At 44.1% G+C, this 24,448-nt stretch overlaps 3 protein-coding genes across 3 annotated transcripts in view; 1 reads left to right on the top strand and 2 right to left on the bottom strand.

The window, feature by feature from the left end:
• LOC128301912 (tyrosine-protein kinase-like otk) overlaps positions 1–7,747 on the top strand; it is a 52,044-nt gene extending 44,297 nt beyond the window's left edge. The window contains exons 5-12 of the mRNA XM_053038586.1: positions 1,584–1,780; positions 1,877–2,314; positions 2,490–2,633; positions 2,821–3,396; positions 3,477–4,339; positions 4,407–4,585; positions 4,648–4,984; positions 5,050–7,747. Of these exons, the coding sequence (XP_052894546.1) occupies positions 1,584–1,780; positions 1,877–2,314; positions 2,490–2,633; positions 2,821–3,396; positions 3,477–4,339; positions 4,407–4,585; positions 4,648–4,984; positions 5,050–5,157 (2,842 nt within the window). The 3' untranslated portion in view covers positions 5,158–7,747. The remainder of the gene's footprint in view (positions 1–1,583; positions 1,781–1,876; positions 2,315–2,489; positions 2,634–2,820; positions 3,397–3,476; positions 4,340–4,406; positions 4,586–4,647; positions 4,985–5,049) is intronic.
• Positions 7,748–9,054: 1,307 nt separating this feature from the next.
• Positions 9,055–11,031, bottom strand: LOC128297105 (conserved oligomeric Golgi complex subunit 8). The gene is made up of 3 exons (XM_053032670.1): positions 10,937–11,031; positions 10,388–10,863; positions 9,055–10,305 (listed from the first exon to the last, which is right to left on the bottom strand). Exons 1-3 carry the CDS (start codon positions 10,989–10,991, stop codon positions 9,094–9,096), a joined length of 1,743 nt encoding a protein of 580 aa, XP_052888630.1. The 5' UTR covers positions 10,992–11,031; the 3' UTR covers positions 9,055–9,093.
• Positions 11,032–11,424: 393 nt separating this feature from the next.
• LOC128309347 (E3 ubiquitin-protein ligase SH3RF3) lies at positions 11,425–23,817 on the bottom strand. Its single transcript, XM_053045711.1, has 10 exons — positions 23,639–23,817; positions 16,767–16,875; positions 16,313–16,697; positions 15,860–16,207; positions 15,225–15,778; positions 15,026–15,147; positions 14,359–14,957; positions 14,068–14,283; positions 13,724–14,005; positions 11,425–13,663 (listed from the first exon to the last, which is right to left on the bottom strand). Exons 1-10 carry the CDS (start codon positions 23,750–23,752, stop codon positions 13,492–13,494), a joined length of 2,901 nt encoding a protein of 966 aa, XP_052901671.1. The 5' UTR covers positions 23,753–23,817; the 3' UTR covers positions 11,425–13,491.
• Positions 23,818–24,448: the final 631 nt, after the last annotated feature.

Below are 24,448 nucleotides of genomic sequence, written 5' to 3'. Positions count from 1 at the left end.
TTTGGTACCAGTGAATTCCAACCCGGCCGCCCTGTTGGGGATGTGTTTCGATGGTACACCTTGCTGATGCACTTCCCAAAGCAATTCCCATTCAAAAGTGGCAGGATGGACGGAGGAGATCAGCATTTTTTGTTCCAGCACATATGAGTTCAAATTCCAACACATATGCAGCCCATAACGAAGAAGCGTTTAAGCGGGCTCATTTATTTTACCGTTCAATTAAATGGCAAATGAAAAATAAGCTTCCGTGCCGTAATTGATCTTACTTCACCTCAAACACACAAACCGAATGGAGAGAGGAACGTTTCGCAGTTCCAGCCAACAGTGCCGTTGTTCGTTGATGAAATGTTGATGCTGTGTTTAATCGGTAGGAAAAATAATAATCTTTCCCTTTCTGGCTCACTTTTTCCGACCAACTTTTGGTCCACAGTCGAGGAGATGATGGTGGATGGAGATGCAGTTTGCACCTTCCATTAGTGTGATGCATATTTCATTTCGATAAGTTACGCATTTGTTTGATTATAATAGGGAAGGGAAAAAATGAATTTCGGTTTAATCACTCATTTGTACCGTCGTTATGTAGTCGATAAAGTGTATTTTTGTCATCGTAATACATACAAAGAAATAAAAAAAAATTGTAATATTATGCTGAATTAGTACCGTAGTACTAAATAACGAAAATTTCTTGGTCTTTCTTCTTTAAAGCTCGCCTTTGCCACTTGGCCACATCCTTAGCTATAACCTGGCGTCGATTCCTTCGATTGCTGGTAGTTTATGCCAGCTTTTCTGGTATCTAAATCAGTTGCTTTTGGACGATCTTGACAGAATTTACTGATTTTATTGCATCTCAAGAGAAGAGGACATATGGCCACTAGCTGCCGGTGTTATAGCAAACAGAGATAGAGGTGATTAATGTTTGTTTTGTATTACTATACTGTTTCAACGTGTAATATAAAAGCAAATGAAACATAGATTTCGTGTAGTACAACTCATATATACAATGCTTCACGTCCAGCTGTGACATCTGTGTAAAGACAAAGGGCTTACAAATCCTTTCGGTGTGCTTCCCAATCTCGGGATGCGCATTCTTTGTCTCCCGTGCAGACAAATGCATGACGACAGAGCGCGCACAGCTCCTTGGAACAGAAACACGACACGATTGACGTGTGTGGTTTGCTCACACAAGCAAATCTGCCCCGTTCCAGTGATATGTAAAGTTAGTGGGAAAACGAGCAGGAAACTGCAACACCAGGCACCATCATCGTGCACAGGGAAAACGTGCATCATGCCATTTATGTATGTGTGTATATATGTGCATCCTAAGTGGAGGAGCATACGTTCAAGATGGGGAAGGACCTTCGGCTTTTTTTTCTCTCTTGTGCCTCTTGTACATGTCTCGCGCGAAAATAAAACTATCCACGCAGACAGAATTTAAATTGGGAAGCAAAGCAGACGTTTCGCAAGGAGTGGCCGATCGCTTTTCACGGGAAAGCGAACCCGGCGAAGAGGCACGGATAGAAAACATGAAAACTGCATCATTTCCAACCACTCTACATCTTTCATTTCGCTTCTTCTGCTTCAAGGAATGAGATAAAGCTTACGAAATCATCCCACATCGAGCTGCAGCGCCGGAAGCTGCACATAAAAAACGCATCAGCGAAGGATAATGGCGTGTACAGCTGTTTGCTGGTGGTGGTGTCCCGCACCGATGGTAGTCGGCGGATTGCGTTACGTAGTACAAAGAACTATCGGCTCAAGCTGAAACCAGGAACCAATTATGGTAGGTATCGGAACAACCATAACCGGTGGTGTTGGTGGTGGTGATGCGATAAGATGGAAAGCTTGGTTGGTAACGCTTTTTCTTCCCCCACATTAGGCGAGGGTAAAATCGATTGTACCAAGAACCACAATTTGCTACTGTGCCGCGGTAAGCGGGGCGACCGTCAGTTGGGTTCGTTGGCCGACGGTAGCACAGACCGTCCACTATTACCGATGAGCGATGAAGCGATGGTTCCGGCCCAGCTACAACTAGCCACCGAACGGCAATCGTTTTCTGCCGGCCCTGCCCCGGTTCGTATCGTGCTGCATCCGGTCACGACGGTTGTTAATGAGAGCCAGCCGGTAGTGTTTAACTGTGGCTTCCGGATAACAGCGGGCAACGACAGCAGTGGCGGAGGGTTCGTGCTGCGGTGGCGGAAAGATGGCAAAGTGATCCGCCGGTGGGACAATATGGCGGAGACTACCACGGTGACGATGGACGACATGGTTACCATGTCCGGAGCTACGGAGAGCAGCTCCATGTTCCGGGATGACGGTAAGCTTTAATATGCTTATAGCCACTAAAATATATCTAAGATAGTACGATAAACGGGGAAAAGACTTCAAAGAATTTATTTCCCTCACGATTCCCTCTTTTGGTGCGGTTGTTGTTAATGTAAAGGATTCGCTTACTGCACTGGTATATTAATTCTCTGTACGCTTCCCAATAGCTCGCATTCACGTGGACCGTACGAATGGGTCGCTTGTGTTTGGATCGGTTGTGGCCAGCGACGAAGGAACTTACGACTGTCAGATAACGAACAATGCCAGTGACTTTCTGGTCAGCTCAACGGCAGCGGAATTACAAATCATTTGTAAGTATTGGGGGACAGAAAGAAGCGTGCCCTGTGTAACCACATCAAAGAACTGCAGAGTGAATGGGTTCTAAGATGAAACAGATAAAGCGAACCGCTCCTGTTTATCACATCCCGCACACTCAACCGTTAAGTAGCGCTCGCTAACATTAGCATGTCCTTTGTGCATTTTCTTTCCCTCCCGCAGCAAACCTTCGCTTCACACCGAAACCACCAACGACTAAAAATATCGAGCTGGGTTCCGTTGCCAAAATCCACTGCAAGGCGCAAGGCACACCGACCCCAACGGTGCACTGGACGGTAGTGACAGAGACCGGTCCTTCGGGCTTGCCGGACTCGATTGACGACGTGAACGGTACGCTGGTGTTCCGTAACGTGTCCGCGGAACATCGCGGAAACTATGCGTGTGTCGCATCGAACAGTCAGGGTGAGATACGGACAAGCGTGTCGGTGAGTGTGGTGATTGCACCGAAGTTTGAGATTGCCCCCGAAGGTTCGGTACAGGTCGCGGAGCTCGGTACGGTACAGTTCCACTGCGTTGCTACCGGTGACCCAAAGCCAACCATCCAGTGGGACAAAGACCTCCAATACCTCCATGGACGGGTGGGCAATGCGAATGGGAGCGAGGAAGAACGGTATCGTATCCTGGAGAATGGCACACTCGTACTGACGGAGGTACACCTGGAAGATGATGGACGGTATGGTTGTACCATCGGCAATAGTGCTGGTTTGAAACGGGAAGAGGTTCATTTGATCGTTAAACGTAAGTGTCGTAAAATCTGCTAAGGAAACTTCTCTTTGACGGAGGTAATACATCTTTCTCTCTCTCCTTTATTTCTTCAGCGTCCGATGGGATGGTCATGCCGGAAGAGTCAACGGAAGATGGATTTCTTATAACACGTGCCGTTCTTATCACTATGTCAGTTGCTTTTGCGTACATCATTCTTGTAGTGGGTCTTATGATTTGGTGCCGTCATCGTCGGGCAGCTCGTAAAGCTCGTCTGAATTTGGGTTCGTCCAAGGAAAATGGGGGCGATGTCGATCTGAAGAACTGCGAAATTGAACCGTGTCTCCCGGACAAAACGTCTGCGGCTGGTGCTGAGAATGGTGGAGTTGGTGCAAACTCCGGTCGTTCGAGAAGCAAGCAGAAGAACGGATCCGCCGGTGGAAAGGATCCATCGACGAACTGTCCCGACAATGGACAGGACAAGAGTGATGATACGGTTAATTCGAGCAAGTCGAAGAAATCCTCCGGTTCGGGATCGTTGCTGGAACAGCTAGCTGTACCACGGTCGGCGGTCGTCGACCTGTTGCAGATCGGCAAATGTGATTTCGGTGACGTGTACATTGGGAAGATGCGTGAGAATGACTGCCGGTTGCCACCGCCCAAAGAAAGTGCCACACAGGAACCGATCACTGGAGACGAGGTAGGCCCATCCAGTACGGAACTAACAACGGAGAATGAACGCAAAAGTCCTGTGACGAAACGGCCGTCAAATGAGGAACTGAATGCAATTCGGCCAGAGAACGACTATAAGCCAGTCATGGTGAAGGCACTGACGAAGGTGAAGGATGAACACTGTTGCGCAGAGTTCCGCCGTCAGCTCGAACTGTTCCGCACGGTTTCGCATAGGAATGTGGTACAGCTGTTTGGTTTATGTCGGGATAAAGATCCACATTATCTCCTGCTGGAGTACACTGACTGGGTAAGTGGAAAAACAGGTTGACTATTCGAACCTACCAACGAACTAACATAAAACTCTTCTTCTTTAGGGAGACTTAAAGCAATTCCTGTTGGCTACGTCGCCGGTTTTACCACCGAACGGAACCGTCGACAACAAGAAGGATGGCGCCTCGAAACCACCACCCCTCAACGTGCCACAGATTCTGGCCCTAGCGCACCAAATCGGACGCGGAATGGACGCTATCTATAAGGCTCGCATTATACACAAGTAAGCGTGTACATTGTATTGTTGCCCTCGTTTGGTTACTACTAACCTCTATCTTCCCGCAGGGATCTGGCAACCAGAAACTGTATCATTAGCAGTGATTTTTCGGCCAAAATCTCCATGCCCGCGTTGGCGCGCGATAAGTACAGCAAGGAGTACTGCAAACATCGAAACCAGCTAATGCCGATCCGTTGGATGGCACCGGAATGTTTCCAGGAGGATGATTACTCCATCAAAAGTGACATTTACTCGTTTGCGGTACTGGTGTGGGAACTGTTCACGAATGCAATCGAGATGCCATTTAAGGAGCAAACGGACGAACAGATAATTACCGCAGCCCAGACGGGCAAGTTGGAGTGGAAGGTGGCAGACAAAACGCCCGAGGCGCTACACAAGGTGTTGGTAAGTTTCTGCCACTTTCTGATTTTTCGGCGTCCAACTTACCATCTTTCATGTATTTGCTGTAGACATCCTGCTGGTCGGCAAACCCGAAAGAACGACCATCGTTCAGCCAACTCGTCGTAGCCATTGGGAACTGCCTGCAGAGCGAATATCCGAAGGAACCCACGGAATAAGTAACGTTGGTGTGCCACCCAACCGGTGTCCATTTATCGAATCATCATCTTATACAACGAGGTATTATTCAAATGCATCTCTTTTTTGTACTATATACATATACTACCGTAACGTATGATACATTATGGAAGCAATTCGCTAGAACAACAGTTTGAGGGAACAGTTTGATTAGGAGGCGACAAAACTTTTATGTGGGAATGGGAAGGTGTGATGGTAAAAGATATTCGTCCGACGTTTTTCTTCCATTACATTTGATACAAACGAGCAGCCACAGATAAGGAGCGTGCGTGAACGAATAGCATAAGAAGTGTAGGTTTAGGTTAGGAGGTATTTAGTGGAAATATTTATACACATACAATTTGTCGCTCCGCACTCTCAAGAGAATGGCCAATCGGTTCGAAACGCTGACGGGTTCTAGGAATCCGGCCAAAGGACAAAGCACATTTCTCGACACTGAAACTCTACTGCCAGTTCAAATCACTGCCGCCGAACTGTGAACGACAAAACGGAAGGTCTGAAGGTATGCAAAGTATGATCGAACCAACGCACGAAACTCATTACACAGTACAGTATACATTACGCAATCGTTTATCATCTATCACGTATCTTAACGTATAGCCATTATTGTTCGCTTTTTGAACGTACAGATATACAGCAGAATATGGTGGCGGTATGTGTATTACTTCTGCTCTCGCGTCATAACTTGAACAGGTTCGTGTGTTAGATCCGTAGCGCCTGAATGCATGTAATGTGCCTATATTTGTCAAAAGGATATTGCAGACCTGTAGGCGCACGGCATCCGAGACTCAAACCACTGTGGGGGGAAGTAATACGCTGGCGCCTAGTTAAGTCCTCCTCCAAATATCGCTATCAGGTGTTTTTGCTTACCAATTATGGTAACGGTACGGAAAAACCTCCATTTATTAAAGTACGCTTCACACCGTGGGGACACCAGAACACTTAGAGCCAAGCACAAGTTTATACTCATAATATACTTACCACAAAACCAGATATATCATACCTTTCATGCAGTCAACATAGAGACAGACCAGCTTAAGGGAAGATTCCGCTTTGATCGTATGCTTTATCGTGCGCTATAGCTATGCGCGATTAGAGATATTTCTCGTTTAAAACACTAACCAAGCGAGGCGCTTGAGCATTGGCGCGTAAAGTGAAATACCAGCATTGCATTCATTACATGTAGAAGTAACCCCTACTCGGTCCACCCCGTTTTTGCGGCAAGGGACGTTCGATTTTTGTCCGTTTCTGGTTTGCTTGCGGATTTCAGTTTGGCAGTTTGGCACTGTTGGGAAAGCATGGCAACGCATTCATATATTCTCATTTGTATATAAATAATATTGTTAGCAACGCGTCGAGATAGTCCGCCAAGGGCAAAGGGGCTCGGCAGTTGAATTATTAGGTGCACAAGTAAGATACTGGCTCTGTTCATACTCTTTATCTCTATCTGCTAAAAGGGATAAAGGTTTCTTTCCATCTTTGGGTTGGAATGTTTGTGCAGGCCTTTTGCTGGCAGCAGATCGATATTATCTTCTTTTGCAGGCTATCCAGATACAGATATGTAAAGAAGGATATCGATTTTGTTTACTCTGACCCATCACTGCGATATTGCCGTGTCGCGAAACTCGTCTCAAGGCATAAGGACGGTTTGTTTGGATCTTCAACTATCTAGTGTATCAAGCAGATTAGATCCTTTGGTAACATGCCGTGGCTAAATGTTTACACAGTCACAGTGTCACGTATAACCTCTAGACTGGTCCGCTGATAGCGCCACTTGTAGGCAGAAAATCCAATATCTGAACATAGGTACACTCTCATGACCATAATTTGTACTGCGAGATCACTGCATAACCCGATTCTAAATGAAATAGAACAGTTTCTCAGCTGTGTGCACCTAATAAATTCGGATTTCTTATTATCGGTATAATATTGTTTACTTAAGTCGAGTTATTATTGCAACGCTCTAGAGCACCCGTTGCGAATAAGTTAAAACGAGTTTGAAATGAAAATTGTAAGGAGAAAAACGGTTTTATGTCCAAAATCTAGTCATTTGCAACACAATTTTTCTTACCCTATTTTCCTGTTGCACTCTACATTAAAGCACAATTCGTACCGTATGCCATATGAGCTAGATTTAAAAATGGTTTCAATGCAAATGACCGACCACGTGCGCAGCTATCAGTTACAGGATATACAGATTCTGTCAGATAAATACCACCACAAGACACCATAAGACTTGTTTTCGTAGGGGTTGATTGCGCAATTTAGCAAGAAAATAATTTAATATTACGATACAACTATGTACCGATGTATTAGGCTAGTTAGCAGAGGAGGCGTGTGCGCAGTAACATTGGTTTAACTCCCTTTTCAATGCAAAAACACTCCTAACTCAAGGCAGAGGAGCGTAAGGACATGTTGTAATCAAAGGAAGAAAGAAAGGAAGACACAACAGCAATGTGGACGCGTGAGGGAGGTTGGCTTTTCTTTCTTTATCGTGTTATTAAGAGAAGGCAGAAGAAGAACAAGCTCTAAGCATTGGTAAAAAAGCCCGCAAATCGTGATGTGAAAACTCGGAAATAAATAAAATTAAACAATATCTAAAACAGTAACGCAGCGTTTAATTTGTGGAATAAAGTTTGTCATCCGTATCGCTGAAAAATGCCGATGAGATCGACGTGATTTCCGGGAAATTCCAGTTCCCCTGGAAATAAATAAAATAAAACAGTACCTAAAACAGTAAAACAACGTTTAATTTGTGGAATAAAGTTTGTCATCCGTATCGCTGAAAAATACCGATGCTATCGACGCGAAAGAAATTCAAGTTCCCACAGCAATAAATAAAATAAATAAAATAAAACAGTATCTAAAACAGTAACGCAACGTTTAATTTGTGGAATAAAGTTTGTCATCCGTACCGCTGAAAAATACCGATGCTATCGACGCGAAAGAAATTCAAGTTCCCACAGCAATAAATAAAATAAATAAAATAAAACAGTATCTAAAACAGTAACGCAACGTTTAATTTGCGGAATAAAGTTGAAAAATGCCGATGCTATCGACGCGAAAGAAATTCAAGTTCCCACAGCAATAAATAAAATAAAACAGTATCTAAAACAGTAACGCAACGTTTAATTTGTGGAATAAAGTTTGTCACCGTACCGTTGAAGAATGCCGATGCTATAGACGCGAAAGAAATTCCAGTTCCCACAGAAATACATAAAATAAAACAGTATCTAAAACAGTAACGCAGCGCCGATGCGATCGACGCGATTTGTGCGAGAAATTTCAGTTTCACCGTGTCTCCAAAACCATCGGATGAAATCTTGCATAACAACAAGAGAACATGTTCAACAGGAGGCTACAGCTGGTAGCTATAGGTACTGTTATCATCCAACACGTGCAAGATCGATCGTTAGTATGGGTAGTCAGGCGGAGAGGATTTTTGTTGCGCAATCGTCGGAGAAGCAAAGGAATAGAAAGAGATGGCTGCGCTCGCCTTCAATCGGCTTACCTACACTGTCGTTCACACTCCTGTGTTCGCATGCGAAAGCGAAAGAGCGGTACGAGAGATTAAAGAGCAGTACGAGATACGAGCGCATTGAAGTCACCTCTTATCTGCATGCTCTCTTGTGATTCGAATCGGTCAAATGCAGAAAATATAATGTGCAGATCCGACGACAGTTTGAAGCGCTGAAGGTGCCTGTACACGACACGTTTTCGTACTCATGATTATAATAAAATAATTGCATTAAAAATACTAACTTATTGCATTAAAAATACTAATTTATTGCATTAAAAATGGGGGTTACAATCTAAAGAATAAACTCACAATACAAATATTGTTTACTAAGTAAATACAAGGCATTGCTTTTGTGTTTTTCTCGTTTTAATATGCTTTTATTTAGTGCAATAACGTTTTATTCTTTTGGGGTCACTTCAACGGAATCACCAAGAGGGATTTTTTCCTGTTCGCTGGAAGCATCGACGTTCATATCCACCACCTGTTTGATTACCGTGTCGATCCGATCCGGTAACAGGTAACCGATCGGTTCCAGTATCTTTTTCTGCCGCAGGTACGTTACACCGTGCTTTTGAAGCGTTAGCACATTGATGCCCAGCTGGCTGGCTAGGGTGGCCGGTGGAAACAGCACGTGAATACAGCGCTGCAGATACGGAATGAGGTCGTACGCGAAGCAGGAACAGAGCCGTACGAAGCATTCCCTTTCGGTCGGCGCGAAAGCTTGCTGTTCTTGGCGATAAAACCCTAGAATCCCGCGGCAAACCTGCTCGAGCGAACATTCCAACTGTTCCGTTACCATGGTGGCTAGGGCGACTGGCGAACAGAGCCGCAGATCGTTGAAGATGGTCAGTATTTCATTGCAGTAGATCGCTAACGGTTCAAAATCAAGCAACGTTTCCGGTGGTTGAACCGATCCCGAATCATCAGGACGAGCTGTGCGATCATCTCGCTGCCGTCGGATCATGCTCGGAACCTTATTGATGAGCGTGTATCGCTCAATATCCTGCTCGAACTGTGCTGTGGCCCTTGATATCGCGGTGCGGAATCTATTGCCAATCACGCGAACGAACACGGGCGCAACGAGAGCTCTAAAATCGATGCCGACACGACTGAACGAAAGCCCAAAGTACATACACTGGCCGAGGATCGTATCGTACGAGGTGATATCGTTCGAAGTAAGGTCCCGCTCCAGCGAACGAACAAACTCCACTATTTGGTCGTGTAGCCAGCAGTGGAAAATTTTTCCCTCTTCGCCCGCCATTCGCTCGTTGCCTATAGTAACCGTCGACGGATTAAACGTTTCCTCGTCATCCGGAAAGATGGCCCGATACTGGGTGATGATGTTAAACAGATGCACCCGTGTTGCTTCGATTGTTTTCGTCAAATGAACGTGTGTGTCCTCTGTCGGAATGCTGGCAAGCAAATCCTTCAACCAGCTGGTGCGCGTTTGTAGAAATTTAAGCTTCAGCTCACTGGTGGAAAATGCTTGCATTCGGCGCAGATAACCTACCACCTGCAGACACTTGGGGAGCTGCAAATCGGTGCGCAGTTGTGCCAGTAACTGCATCAACATTGTGTGCCATGCTGCTTCCACTGCTTCATTAATGCTCTGTAAATCGAACAACAACAGCATATGAATATCGAAAAAACTTCCAGCTAAAGAAAGAATCCCTTGCAGGGTACTACCGTACCGCTATTACAGGAATGCCGCCATGTTTCGATGCCAGCCGCTGCACGTATGACGACAGCTCAAGCGCTTCCTCGTACTTGCCCTCGCGTATACAGCTGTCCATCAGTTGCGGCAACTCGAGAATTTCCAACAGCTCCGCATTGCGCATCAGCGTTAGCGAATTTAGACGGCGGGCCGCGTTTATATCCGCCGAACCTTGCTGGAATGTTTGACAAGCGGCAATAAACTTGGGCCACTTGTCACTCAAACAATCGAGCTTCTTTTCCGTCTCCACGAACTCGCGGTAGATTTCACGGGAACTTTCCGCCGTCCGGATGAAGGTGTGATAGTTCGAAATGGCCAGATCCTGCGTCTGCTCCACATTCTGTCGATGCTCGTCCTGTAAGCGCACCTTTTCCTTCTTTAGATCTTCCGTTTTATACGTGCCAAGTTTAAGCAAATAATCTACCACGTCCGAAGTATCTTGCGACGTTAGTTCTGAAATAGAGAACACTCATCAAATCTTCACTTGGACAGATAGTTTCTTTTCTTATCGACAACGTTTGCATACCTTCATAATCATCGGGAAAGATGAATTTCAGCACTTTATCGCTCTCGTAGTCCATCTTTTACGGCAATGCACTGCAATGCAGGACTTGTTTGTTGTCGATTGGTAAAATTGTGATGACGTTTCTCGGTTGCTGAGCTGTCAAACCTCAAATGATCTGAACAGGGTGGTTCAAATGTCGTTGTTTGAAATTCGGAACAAGTGTTCAATAACCGTTAACAAAAGTTGGTGGTGGTGGATTTTCCTCTCACAAACCAAACTTGATAGCTAACGACGAAATCTGTGACAAAGGACGCAAGAGTACAGTACAGAATTCGTAACAGGCAAGCTTTGCAGGGCCCATCTTAAAGAGTTCTGCCATCACACAGCAAATTGAATCTTTTTCTCGATCTGCATGATCTTCTGATGACTTTATCGGAAGATGGCAAAGCTATATCATCATGATTACTAATAGCTATTTTATGTTAAATTTGTTGCTGTTTTATTTCTCCTAATTTACCACACTAATCACCGGCTGAAAAGACATGCACACATACACATAGACAGACACAGGCAGACAAAGACAAACCAGACCACTCCAAATAATCTCTTCCTATTGCATTACGTGCCTGATCAATATTAGCTAGGTTGATTTACTGACAGGTATAACAAGGGGTGCTCTAATTTCGACAATAGATCATTTACAGCACGAATGTATCTATATAAATATGTGGTATTCCTGTTCCCTAAAACAAAAAGACACGCTATCTTTATAGTAATGTGCTTTCTTGCTTCAGGTTTTTTTTACCAAACTTGGATGGATGGAGCTGGATATTGCCAATTCGACAAAATTTGGTGTTACAATAAGATCTATCTTCTTCTGTTTTTAAACCTGTATTTCCTGTGGCGGTGAAGGAGGATCATTCTCACATTCACACTAATTCCCTATTGATTCCGCCCTCACGCACAACGAACAATCGAATCCGTGTTCACATCAACATTAAACGAAAGGTTCTGTCTAGACTAGTGTTCATATCTGCTGCCTGTAAATCGTATTTGTTTCGCTTTTCTCTTCACCGAAGGTGCTCCCGCAACCTATGGCTAATTACACTAAATATATATGCTTGTTTCTGTTACTCATTAGTAGTAGTTGTAGACACCGGCGTTCAAATTGTTTACTTTTCTCTTAACATAACAGCGTATGTGTTATACATGCTACGTATATAATTTTCCTAACATCTTTCTATATGCACACCTTCTGATATCGCTCAGCTGATCGGTTGGTTGAGTTTTGTTTTTCACCACAGCTCAATATACAATCACACTCAACACACATTCACACGAGAGCATAAACCTTAACATAACGCATTATAATTCCGCTTTTAGTTGCTTTTCATACAATTAAAATATGCTAAAATTTAATCACACTTTCACAGATAACGAACAAGTAGCGGTAGTCGATTTTTTACTCGCAATTATTTACCGGAACAGCAGCATGTACAATTTAAATTTCATCTAGCCTGCTATAATTCGCTTCCTATTGCCCATGGCTAACGCGCGTATATGCATTTGTGCGTCTGTTTGAATCTATTTGATAGATAAGTTCGCGCAGTTTTGATAGTTTTTTTTTGAGCTGAGTATTGTAAGATGATGAGACACATGAAGTCTATAGAATAAAACCAGTTCACTTTGTATGTGTGTGCAAATAATGCAGTACAAACCAAATTATACGATAAAATGCTTGAGTAGTACACGGGTTCAGAAACGTTAACAAAACAGTAATTCTCTCCCTTAAGTATGGCGGCATGTGTAGATAAAACTCAGAGTAATGTAGCATTAATAATCCATAAAATTGCTTAGCACTAAAGTTAATTAAGAATGTAAAATTAAAAGCTCTTGATAGCGTCGTGATTCAGTTAATCAGACTAATATTAAGTGGTCACATAGACACATGGATGGAGGGAAATAATAAGGAGCACCAATCCCGGTTCAAGAATCATGATGAGCCAGTAATTTAAAATCCCTTTTCAAATTACTTTGACATCGTTCAGCGTTCAGTAGCATTGCTCATTAACTGGGCGTTCATCGTTTCCATCGAGAGATTCAGTTCTTAAGATTTCAAATCAATTTTCCAGCACCGACACCACATTCATTAGACTAATAATAGCCAGATATAATTGCCTGGCAGAGCGAGTTGGAAGATCGAAACGACCGAAATATAACACAATACTGTTAGAATACACTATATTAATATTGCTGGCTCCGTTCTGGAATATCCTTAACTTTACTTCAGTTCTGGTCAGTTCCGCTTCACAAGCGAACCAACGGTTGACAATATCTTAGCAGGTTGGAATCTCTCCCGTCCAGTGCAAGCACCAATAAATTGTGTAATCGCTTTTGCTATATCGCGGTTGTACATTGTTGCCACAGGTCCGAAAAACAATCAGGTCCGCTGGAAGTTGCAAAAGGTTCGAATCGACTCGAAGGTACATGTGTTGCCTTGTTTGTGTTGCACTTTAGTTGTTCCACAGTTGCCTTTGTTGTACTGTTGTGTGGGTACCGCACTTGCCAGCGCCGCATCATATGTCCGGTTCAACGAACGAAGCTGGAAAAAGGCCCGTTTTGCCCGAACGCGCGTGTGTTCCTTTGTACCACCCGTTATCACGCTTTTTGTGCACCATTACAATATCGCCTACACGCAGTTCCAGCTCGTACTCACTGTTGGGCGGATACGGGACGATGCATTTGAATCTAAAAAAACAATGAAAAGATTTAAAAGCAGCCCGGACCTTAACACGATGGCGAAATTACCTTTCCCGAACGCTTTGCGAATGCGACGACTTGGAGGATGATTTCGAAGGTGTACCATTCGCTGCCACGGTGGCGACAACTGTCGCTGTAGCTGAAGTATGCTGCGAAGGCCCAAGTTGCGAGATGATTGCCGAGGCATCAAGACTTTGCGATTTTCGATGGTAAATATGGGACTGTTGTTGCTGCTTAGCGATCATATGTGACGAAGACGTCGAGGCTGGGGCTTCGTGAGCAATGTGCTTCGGCATGGCCGTAACCACAGTATGGTCACCATATTTAAATCTGAAGAAACAACAACTAGAGTTATAAATCGTACTACAGGCATTTTAACAACGTTTTCTTACCCGTGCATTGAGGGTCGCTCTTTGTGTGGTTTTATGCGCTGAGAACCGTACATCATTGGAACATTTTCACTACGTACTCCTGCAAGCGCGGGATGATTCGATTGATGATGATGTTGCGGATGCGGCTGTTGTTGAACAGAGTGCGTTGGCCCACCACCGTTTATCATCAAATCCATCGGTAAATTCTGAAGCAGTTGACTTGGACATGAGCCGGATCTAGTGCAATTTGCAAACCACATAGAAAAATGGTCAAAATTTGTCATTTGAATCCTCAAATAATGTATGCCTTACCGCACATGGACTGGATTAGCAATTTGTTTAAAGTGTGCTTTCGCCATTTGACCTGATCCGGCAGGCGTACCTCCCGCAGCTAGTATCACCGCATCTGCCGCCCCTGCCATCTCTTCAAACAATGAACTATCGCTCGTATACGCCGGATTTGCCGTTCCACCGGAACAACCTCCATTTCCACCGGTAGGAGATTTTGATCGTTTCATATTGGTCAGCCGTTTCATCAAACTGACAGCCGACGAGTCCTTTTTCACCTTTCCTGTGGCAGGTGGTGTCGTCACAGCTGCGTCCTGTCCCGCAGATTGCTGCTGCTCATTGTTCGGCGACCCGGGACCACCACCATCGAGTGAACCTTGACGACCGAAGATGGAATCGATGTACTTCATGCCTTGCTGTTGCTGTGGCGCTGTCGTGTTACGTGGCGGTAACTCGGGAAGTTGTAATGGCTGCTGTTGGGGAGAAGACGATCCACCGTTGGATTGACTGTTAATGGCACCGTTAGAAGAACAACCACCGTTTGACGCTGAGGACCCAGCTTGCGGACTGGCGACAGTATTCATTTTTCCGGAGGAATGCGCGCTCGAGTTGCGAGTGCCAGGCTGAAAAAATAAAGTAAGCATGTTCAAATATTTCCTCAGGGAATAAGCAAAGAGAATCTGAAACATACAGAAGCACCATCTCTGCCTTTATGAATGGCGACATAATTGCCGGGAAAAACTCCAGATTTCTTCTGCCAATTCGTACCCTTAAACCAACCATCTTGACATCTTTCCGTAACGTAATAAATGGCTAAAAGCAAACAATTACAGAGATATAACAATCATATTTGAGTGCGATTCATGCTTTTAATCATCTCGAATACTCACATCCTTTCTTCAGTTCCAGTTCATCTGGTTTCTGTGGTTTGTAAGGATACAGTGCAATGTACGTTGTCGGCAACTGCGGATGTTGTTGGTACATTTGACTAGCTTTCGTCACATTACATTTCTGGTAGGGAGCTGCGGCCGGGGATGATGTAGTGGCGGCACTGTCTACCGGCTGCCGTATCATTTTTCCATCTGGTGCGCCATCATTGTTCAACATTTCCGTCGAATGTCGATGTGGAGCGGATTGATTCGTCTGCAGCGCACCGCCGGTGCTGGACGCCAGACCGGCCGTTGTAAGGGAATGTCGTTTTTCGCGGTTTACCGGATCGGAACGCTTCGACTGATGTTGCTGTTTGCCACTGGATGCAACAGGTTGCGCTTGTAGGAAGTGAGCCGTAGGACTGCTGGGAGCGGTACTGGAGTTAGAACTGGTCGTGCTGGTCGAAGAGTTGGGACTCGTGGTAACGCTCGAGCTTGTATCACTGCTGCTAGTGGCACTGGCATTTAAATCAAAAGGTGTGGGCGGTACGGTTCGATTGGAGTTACTCAGTATGCTACAAAAACATGAATTTATTATTAATTATTATAGATTTTAGAAACACACGCCACGAGAAAACATCAACAAGTACACTTACTGCTTTAGCGATGAATCCATCATATGTTTCGCCAGTCCATTCATCTCCACAAACGATATCGGAAAGATCCCAATCTTTTCCGCAATCCTTCCCTCTGCCCAATTCTGATCAACGCGCCGTAGAACATGTATAAGGGCGCCCTTCTTAAATGTTAAACATCCTTCCTCCTCTGAAGGTCCCATCCGAAAGTCATACAGTGCCTTACATTGCGGAAACGGCAACGGTACGATCACCTTTATGTGGTTCAGCGGTACCGCACCTTCCTTCCCATTGACCTCCCCGACGCACCAGTTATGATCGATTTTCTTCTTCAGAATGATAATATCTCCTTTGCGGAAGCTGATGTCACTGGAAAAAGAAAGCAAACGTGCATGAGAACAACGGTGCGTCATTGTGCAACCTTTGCAAGCTGCATTCCACCACCGTAGCTGTGTAAAAGCCCACACTGTTTACCTTGTTTCACTGGAGGAAAAATCGTAGAACGCTTTAGCGTGTGGGATTTTCGACAGATCCAGAGATGCATTCGCTGCCGAGCCGGTTACGCCACACGCTGCAATAATGCGTGACAGTGGCTGATGCTGATGGTGCTGATGCTGTTGCTGAGGATGAGATGGGTGCAGCGGCTGTGCCTGGTTGTCGGGCGTCCCTTGGGCGGACGATTTGCCTATTTTAGCACCGTGGACACCACCCGATGATGGATGTTGCTGGTGGTGCTGATAGTTGACCGCATTTGCGTTCGACGCTGGTGCGGCGCCATGTGATTGATTGCGATTGCACGTGGGTTTGCCATTGATCGTCTGATTCGTGTTCTGGCTGTTCAGTTCCGCCGTTTTCATGCCTGAAACGTAAGAATAGTGACGGTAAGCGACTTTATAATCAATACTGATGTGAACAGTCATATTAATACCTTCCAATATCCGCATCAACAGAACATTTGGTGGAAGCTCGTCTATTCGCACCTCCACGAGAACGCGACATTCCGGACATCGCAGCTCTTGGTGGCTGGCAACGATTTCCTGATAGAAGAGGAGAAATGGGAAAAGGTAAACAAATGTTAAACTTTCAGCATAGATGAAAAGTGCTACAATACGACACAAGACAGTACAGCAATACAGCGTGTTATCAGGCATCATCAAAGATAGCAGACAATTAAACAATAACCTTAATACGTCCACAACCAGGATATGATAAGCGGTAACGGGGATGAAATTAATAACCATAGTCATACCCTCAAATGCTTTTATTACATTTTTATGATCTTTGACAAAGAAAAATAAATTAGATAACTAACGATGATACTGAGCAATTCGTTTAAAACACTTAATTCGAGCGACCTTGGGCGCGACTCAATTATAGCAGGATTAAACTAAAAATAAAATACGTAGACTAGCATATCTCTTTGGGGCCGCCCGGGTAGTGTACAGGACCGGTCCAAAATCTAATCCAGACCAACCCGCCGTACGCAGAACTGACTAGCCGGCTAAGGGTGAATAATGTCAAAGAAAACCAGAAATGGCAAGACTTTAGAGCTTCTCTTGACGTTGTTGTGCCGATAAAGAAAGAAGAGAAGCGTCTTACGACTGATCTTAATAAGATCTGATCTCTTATCAAGTACTATTTTAAACCGATTGAATAATGGCACCAATCTCCGTTGATCGTGATCATTCACAATTAAGTACTTATGGGGGATCAAACGAATGACTTCTAACCGTTAGCCGTTGCATCATAGCATTTGCAATATCCAGCATCCCGTCGTTAGATCGAAACGTTATCCTATCTCGCCAAAATTACATCGTGTAGCAGCACCTTAATATGTGAAAGTATCTCCAACTAAAATCCCCATACCAACATTATTCCCCCTGTTAGATTTCTGGAAGGTGGAACGTTCTCTTATGTATTGGTTGTTTCCGGTAGTACCGATACCGGTTTTTGCACTGAGCATATTTATCCCTTGATGGAAAGAACAGTGGCCACACCACACATTTCACAACACGTTGGGCTTTCTTTTCATGCTGCATTGCAACACACAGAGTGCAGTTTTCTATGCTCCAGAGAAACCATAACGAAAGCCATGTGTTATGCGCGAGGGTTGGCGTCTTTTACGGCGCCGCCCGCAGTTGCAAATGTGTACCGAGATCTGGAAGTGCAAGGGAAACGTTGTTCACGCCTAGCAAAAATACACCAACCAAAGAAAGAAACAACACAAGACAATCTAAGTAAATCGACACAATGTTTAGGTTGAAATGTGTTTGCTTCGCCCCCTTCTACTCGACGAGGTGCATACTGGGGCAAATGAAACGTACGTTGGCGCACCAGGGACAACAGCACATTTAGAAAAAAATGAAATGTAAATTATATATTTTATTTTGCCATCTTAACTACCCTTGCAATTATCTTCAATTATGGCACAAAATATGTACAAAAAATACCAAAACAGATAAAATCTTTAACGGAAAAAGAACAAGGAGTTTTTGCTGTTATTTTTTTGTATTTCCAATATGCCTTTCTCCGCTAGATAGAGTCATTATTGTCGGTTGCATTAAAAGAGGAAATTAAGACAAGAAATTAAGAGCTACCATAGCCGTATTCTTCGTAAAGTCGAAAATATTACTAACTTAAAGAATAATCCTGAAACTATCGCTATACTGCATTTTACGCTAGGAATGTTTCTGTTTAAGGTTCAAATTTGTATCGCTGGAAATGCGAGATCTATTTCGTAAACCAAATTATGAATCAATAAAAAAAGTTTATCATATCCATCCTTAAGCGATAATATTTTCCCAATCAAGGTTCGCTTATTATCCCAAAGTGATTGCTTTTCTGGATTCCGTGCAAAAGCCGCCTTCAACAGAGAGTTCGCTGCTGCTGGCAGTACTGTCACAGCTGCCATTTACCATTTCTTAGCGGTCTTCGGTCGATCTTAGCAAACGCTGTGTGAAGGTGGAACGACCAGTCGTGGCTTCTCTCGCGTTCGCACCCCGGCAACGTTGGCCGCTACCCAATGGAACTATACGGCTTGGGAAAAGAATGCCGGAGCACGCTTTGTCAGGCTTGCTGGCTGGTTGGCCTACAACCGCAGCCATTGCATAAAACCGCGCACAAGGATAAGAGCAAAGGGAAGCTGTGCACAAGAGGCGCATACCACCACCAACACACAGAGAGACATGCAGACGGTTGATGTAAAAAACCGCTAAAGTTGCTCCAACTACAGCGCTTGGAACAGAAATCCGGTTCGAAAATAGTATTGGAGGTCGATTCAGGCTCGATATTATGATACTGTTGTACGGATAAATGCAAATATGGGCGTCAGCGTCAACAATTTCTTCACATAGAACAGCGTGCAGTTGATGTTCATAGTGTGCATCATAAAATACGAGTTCCTTTCCATTAGTGTTAAAGCATACACAATAAATAAGAAATCATGGAACTTAAAGAAAAAAAAAACTGATGACTTCTACTTAGCGCTGTGATGCAACTCGGTCAATATGGGTGGCAATAATCTACAGCGAAAAAGAACTCCGTAACCGGATGAATCATGTGAACCAAGCTAAAAGACCTTCACATTCACGCCATATTCAAATGCATGAAATTGCCCAACAGCTTCTTGATGGTACAGGAAGGAGCATCTTAGTAACAACGTCAACCGAAAACTAACATGTATAAAAAAGATTCGACTTTAAAAAACTTTCCCACACCCGACAGACGCCCGGACGGATGATGCACGTGTTTCGCAAAGACAAACCGGTTTGATGACGTTTAGAAGTTGCGCGGGGCAGCATCGCGTTGTTCCAACGATTCCATTTACACAAGTGTTAGAACGAACAGGTTTAATCTTGTTACCCCCGGTGGATTGCAAAGAAAATGAAGCCATATGGAAGCTGGAAAGCGAAAAATCGCATACTGTTTTTGCGGTGGCACTGCACATGCCGGAATTTGAATATGGATCTTCAGGGGATGAACTTTGAAGGGAAGAGATACGAATTATTGTACGAGATACGCAAATAAAATAGAGGTTCTTCTTAAAGAGATGAAGTTAGAGGTTATTACATTCTTCTTACAATTTTAAGGGGTCCGTTAGGGGGTTCACATGTTTGCCTGCGACCGTATTTGGTTTAATACACCAAAGGTTGTAGATCGTATTCCATCGAAAACTGTCTTGCTGTAGCAAGGACATTCTAACAAAACAAAAGTAGATATGTGTTGCGTCATCAATCAGCATTGAAATTGACGTACTATAGCACTTAGAATTTAAATAACCTCCAACAACCTCCAATCTCCGAAATCTTTTCCTTGATGAGCGTTAACTGTGTTTCGTCAGGGCGGTACACCAGGCAATACAACAACTTGATCTGCACTTGAATTCCGATTCCGATCGACCTGGGCAAAACTTACCCAGGAAGTACAGGACTTCCAGCTCCCCAGGATATGGATCCTCTCGACTATTTGTTTGGTCATGTCGATTCATACATACTTTAACTTTTCAAGTTACTTTCAAGACTTTTACTAAGTTGGTCTTTCACACTTCCATTCAACTATGAATGTGAGTTCGACGTATGGAAGCTCCAGTATAACTCGCAAAGCGCGAAAAACAGTTCGATTTTCCTCCATAGATACATTTTACCATTTTATACCTTTAACCTTTCGACCTAAACATAGACAAAGGTAAAAGCCTACATTAGCTAGCAGCAGAGCACGTCCTGCGGTCGTGACCTTTAAAAAAGGATGAATTCCTTTTAACCATGCATATGTACATCACATGTAGTACGTTTTGCCGCAGGAAGGGCGTCAAAGGTGCGTCAAATTTCTGCTCCAATTACATCCACCAACCAGCAGCAATTCCAACACGGTTACTGCTGCATTCAACCATAACCAAATAATGATTGGTCAACAATTAGCATCGAGCAATTTGGGAGTGCAGTCGTTGCAATTATGGCCAACAAAATTAACTCAACCACATACATCGTACATCGGCAGACTGGTCATTTTTAACCTCCGGAATGTGTTTGCTCCATTCCGAGAGGACCATTCGTACTGGACTAGGAGCGATCGGTAACCTCTTCTCCATTACTTCGTTTGGGAACAATTTTCTCAAGTGCATGTTAAATGTGTAGCTAAAGACTTTTTCTGCCGCACGTCTGCCTCGTTCCTCACGCTCCTTTAAACTCGGCCACCATGGGGCTTGGCCGGTTTGCGCTGAAAAATATACCCCAATTAGCATTATTCATAGGCAAACAGAGACCCAAACCAACCACAACACCACACGCACCGGCGGTCAGACCTTTTCACGGCATTCTTCAACTCATCCAAACGCCGGTGTCAGAGTATTTGTGTACGGGTGTGTTTTGGAAGACGGTTAAAAAGGCAAAAGAAACCCCTCATAATAAGAAAATAAAACATCTTTAGTCGACTTCGCGTACAGGAACTCACCGGGGTAAATTGAGCGCATACCGATGGCAACAGTTGGGATCAGAGACCGGATTTGGTTGTGGGGATATGAGCTTAACCTTCCTTCGAAAACGTGGAAAGAAGCAGCAGAAAGCGGAAAGACAGAGGGGAAGATTTGTATTTTTGGCAGACGGTTTTTGTGACATGCATAGATAAAACGACCCAGTGGCGAAGGTGTGAAATTCGAACCAGCGTAAACGGTTTGATTGAATCATTCGAATGGAATAAAAGATAGCGACGCGCGCGAGGGTTCGCAAAATAAATTTAAAATTAATCAATATTTTGTGAGGCAGGTGTGTTTCCTTTGGCAAAGAGGTTTTTAACCTAAAGCTAAGCAATTGTTGAAGGCTATTTGTAAGGCGTATCAAAATAAAGAATATATTTGGGAATGAAAATATTGCTGGAGCAGTATAGTAATTGATTATTTGTACAGAGGAATTAAAAAATGGTACAACACTCACAAAAAGTTAACATTTTGGATGTATTTCTATTGCAACTAATTTTGTTTGAATCTTCAATTAGCATTGTCATGAAGATTAGATATCTTTTATTTTGACATAGTCTAATATCAGCTCAAAAGATCAGTACCAATAAATATTGCTCATGAAAAGTAATATATTCTTTGCTGATAAGGAGATTATTGCCACTTTTCTGCACATGTCGCAAGGGTTTAATATAGCATAAACTCAATAATTCGATACATTTCACACAAATTACTGATGAAACCCTTTACGCCGCTGTATATTATGCTAACCAGTGGATGCACACCGATAGTCAACAGCATATTCTGTCCAGTTTTTGTTGATGATCGCGGAGTTCTTAGTGTGTGGAAGTAGCTGTGATGCTGATAGAACCCCAGAACCATTCCGTAACGTTGCCTTTCAAAAGAATTTCAATTCTAGGAAGGAAATCCTGCTTTACATACCAAAATCTCATGCTCAACAAACGTTTGGATACGCAGGATAAAAGTATTTAGCAATTAGCAATAATATTAATACACAACTGGATATTTTTAGACATATGAACCCATCGATCGGGTGATGTGCAGAAGCAGCAAACGGAAGCAAAGCGAAAGAAATGGAAAAAGATCAATCTTTCGCTTTGATTCCATCGACTTTATAATTGTTGTTGCTTCAACCGCGTTTCGATAGTGCTTCTGTGGCTGTATAACCTCCAGGCAGCACCCTTCAACCCTGGAGATAGTCGAGAAGAAGGAAAAACAAAATCACCTTTTGCCCAACTCCGGAGATATTCACAAGATTGAAAACAAACGGAGAGAAAAACACCAGATCGCTACAATTATCGATAAAAGCCGATTCGTAGCCGTTCAAAAATTCAACTTCCGGGCAGTTTATTTTATAAGTAAAGTAAACTACGTTCCTCCCACTTTTTGAGAGCAAGAATTTGTGTGAGGAAACTCGCGGGGAAGAGCCTGTTTGTGTAAGAAGTTCGATATTGAATTCTTCGGTGCCTGCGCAAATCTCCCTCAATGTGTATGGGGGGGTATTATTAAAATGAAATGCCCATTCACAAAAGGCAAGAAAACAGCAATATCACGATCGACGTACCATCTTCAACAAGATCTCCGCTACTGCGAACGGGGTGTGAGAAGAAACGTTCAAATGAAGCGAGAGCAGGCAATGTGGGTAATGTTGGGGTTGCGTTGGTTATGTGCTTTTCCGCGACAAGCGAGCCTTATGTGTGTGTGTGTGTGTATGTGTGTGTGCGGGGATTCTTTCTCAGATCTTTCGGGTTCTGGTGGATCCCAAAAGATTTCTCAGGCTCCTCTTACTGGCCGATGGACCTCAAGACGACCTTACCGAAAGGGGTGGGAGTGGAGTCCGGGAGTTGAGTGATTGTATCAAAAGCGGAGATATACATCAAAATTCCAGCATCGCAAATGAGCCGATGGTGGCCACCCCGTATCTCCGGTTGCTTTGCAAAGAGTGTTCGCACTCCTCGTTCGTTTAGCAACAGCAGCCGCTGTGTTTGGTGGACGTTCTCTCTTTTTCGCTTTTTCGTATGACTTCTTCAGAATAGCATCAAAGCATGCCAGCAAGCGTTACGAGCTAACGGCGGAGGATCTCTGACACATTTTCGTACGCAAATCACGCCGCGGTTACTCTGAAATCCCACGGTTGATCCTTGCGGGAGTCATCATCGTAATCCCCTTTTCATCGTTCATTATCTTCACAACCGCAGCAGCGTATATAACTTGATACTAATCTTTCCAAAAATGAAACTGATACACATTTTACTTCGCCAACCTTTGACCGGCATTTGGGTTATGGAGCAATGGAAAGGAGGAAAGTGCGTGGCGTTAACGTAACTTACCTCGAGACATTTCCGGCAGAAGGTATGCTGACAGGGAAGCACTTTCGAGGAAGAATCCAACCGTTCCAGGCAGACGGAACATTCCAGCAGATCGTTCAGCAACCGTTCGTCCATGTTGGGACGTCTTGCTGTTTTCCTTTCCTTCGTCGCCCCGTACACAGACGCACGCACACTAGCTCACGGCACGCACTTGCCACTGCTTCACACGGGCGCCCTTTCTTTTCCGGGGCCCTTTTTACAGACGCACACACACACAAGCAACCACACACTTTAAACGGGATCTGGCGGGCACTCGAAATTCTTGGAAGCACTCTTCTTTGTGAATGAAGAATGGACTTTCTGTTGGTTTTTTTTGCCCTATCCCTGTAGCTTACAAGGATTGGTTTCGCTTCACGCTTTAAACACAGCCTTCTTTTTCCGCGAAAAGGGCCCGTCACTTAGAACCGCATCAGGTAATGCTTTCTTACGCTTATCTGCTATCACTTACATTGCATATAATCTCTTTGCTTCTCACTTATGCCGCTCTTACATATCGATTGATTGCACTGCGTGGTCATCGCAGCACCAGTAAAATCACTCTTTTTCCCACCCACCACTCTAGTTGCTCTTCACAATTCTAATACAAGGCCAGGCAGGCGTATCCCCAGACGCAACGCCACCTTCAATGGCTTTAATTCAACAATCTATGCATAACCGATTGTAAGCCAGGAAAAAGTAAATATTTACCCACCAAGCATGTACCTCTTCCTCGACCGATCCATCATCATGTTCGCAATAGACTAGCGAGTGTGCGAGTGGGGGTGGCCTTTT

The sequence above is a fragment of the Anopheles moucheti genome, chromosome 2 (genome assembly GCF_943734755.1).
Source record: "Anopheles moucheti chromosome 2, idAnoMoucSN_F20_07, whole genome shotgun sequence".
Taxonomy (NCBI): Eukaryota; Metazoa; Arthropoda; class Insecta; order Diptera; family Culicidae; genus Anopheles; species Anopheles moucheti.
This window is presented reverse-complemented; position numbering and strand designations above follow the sequence as displayed.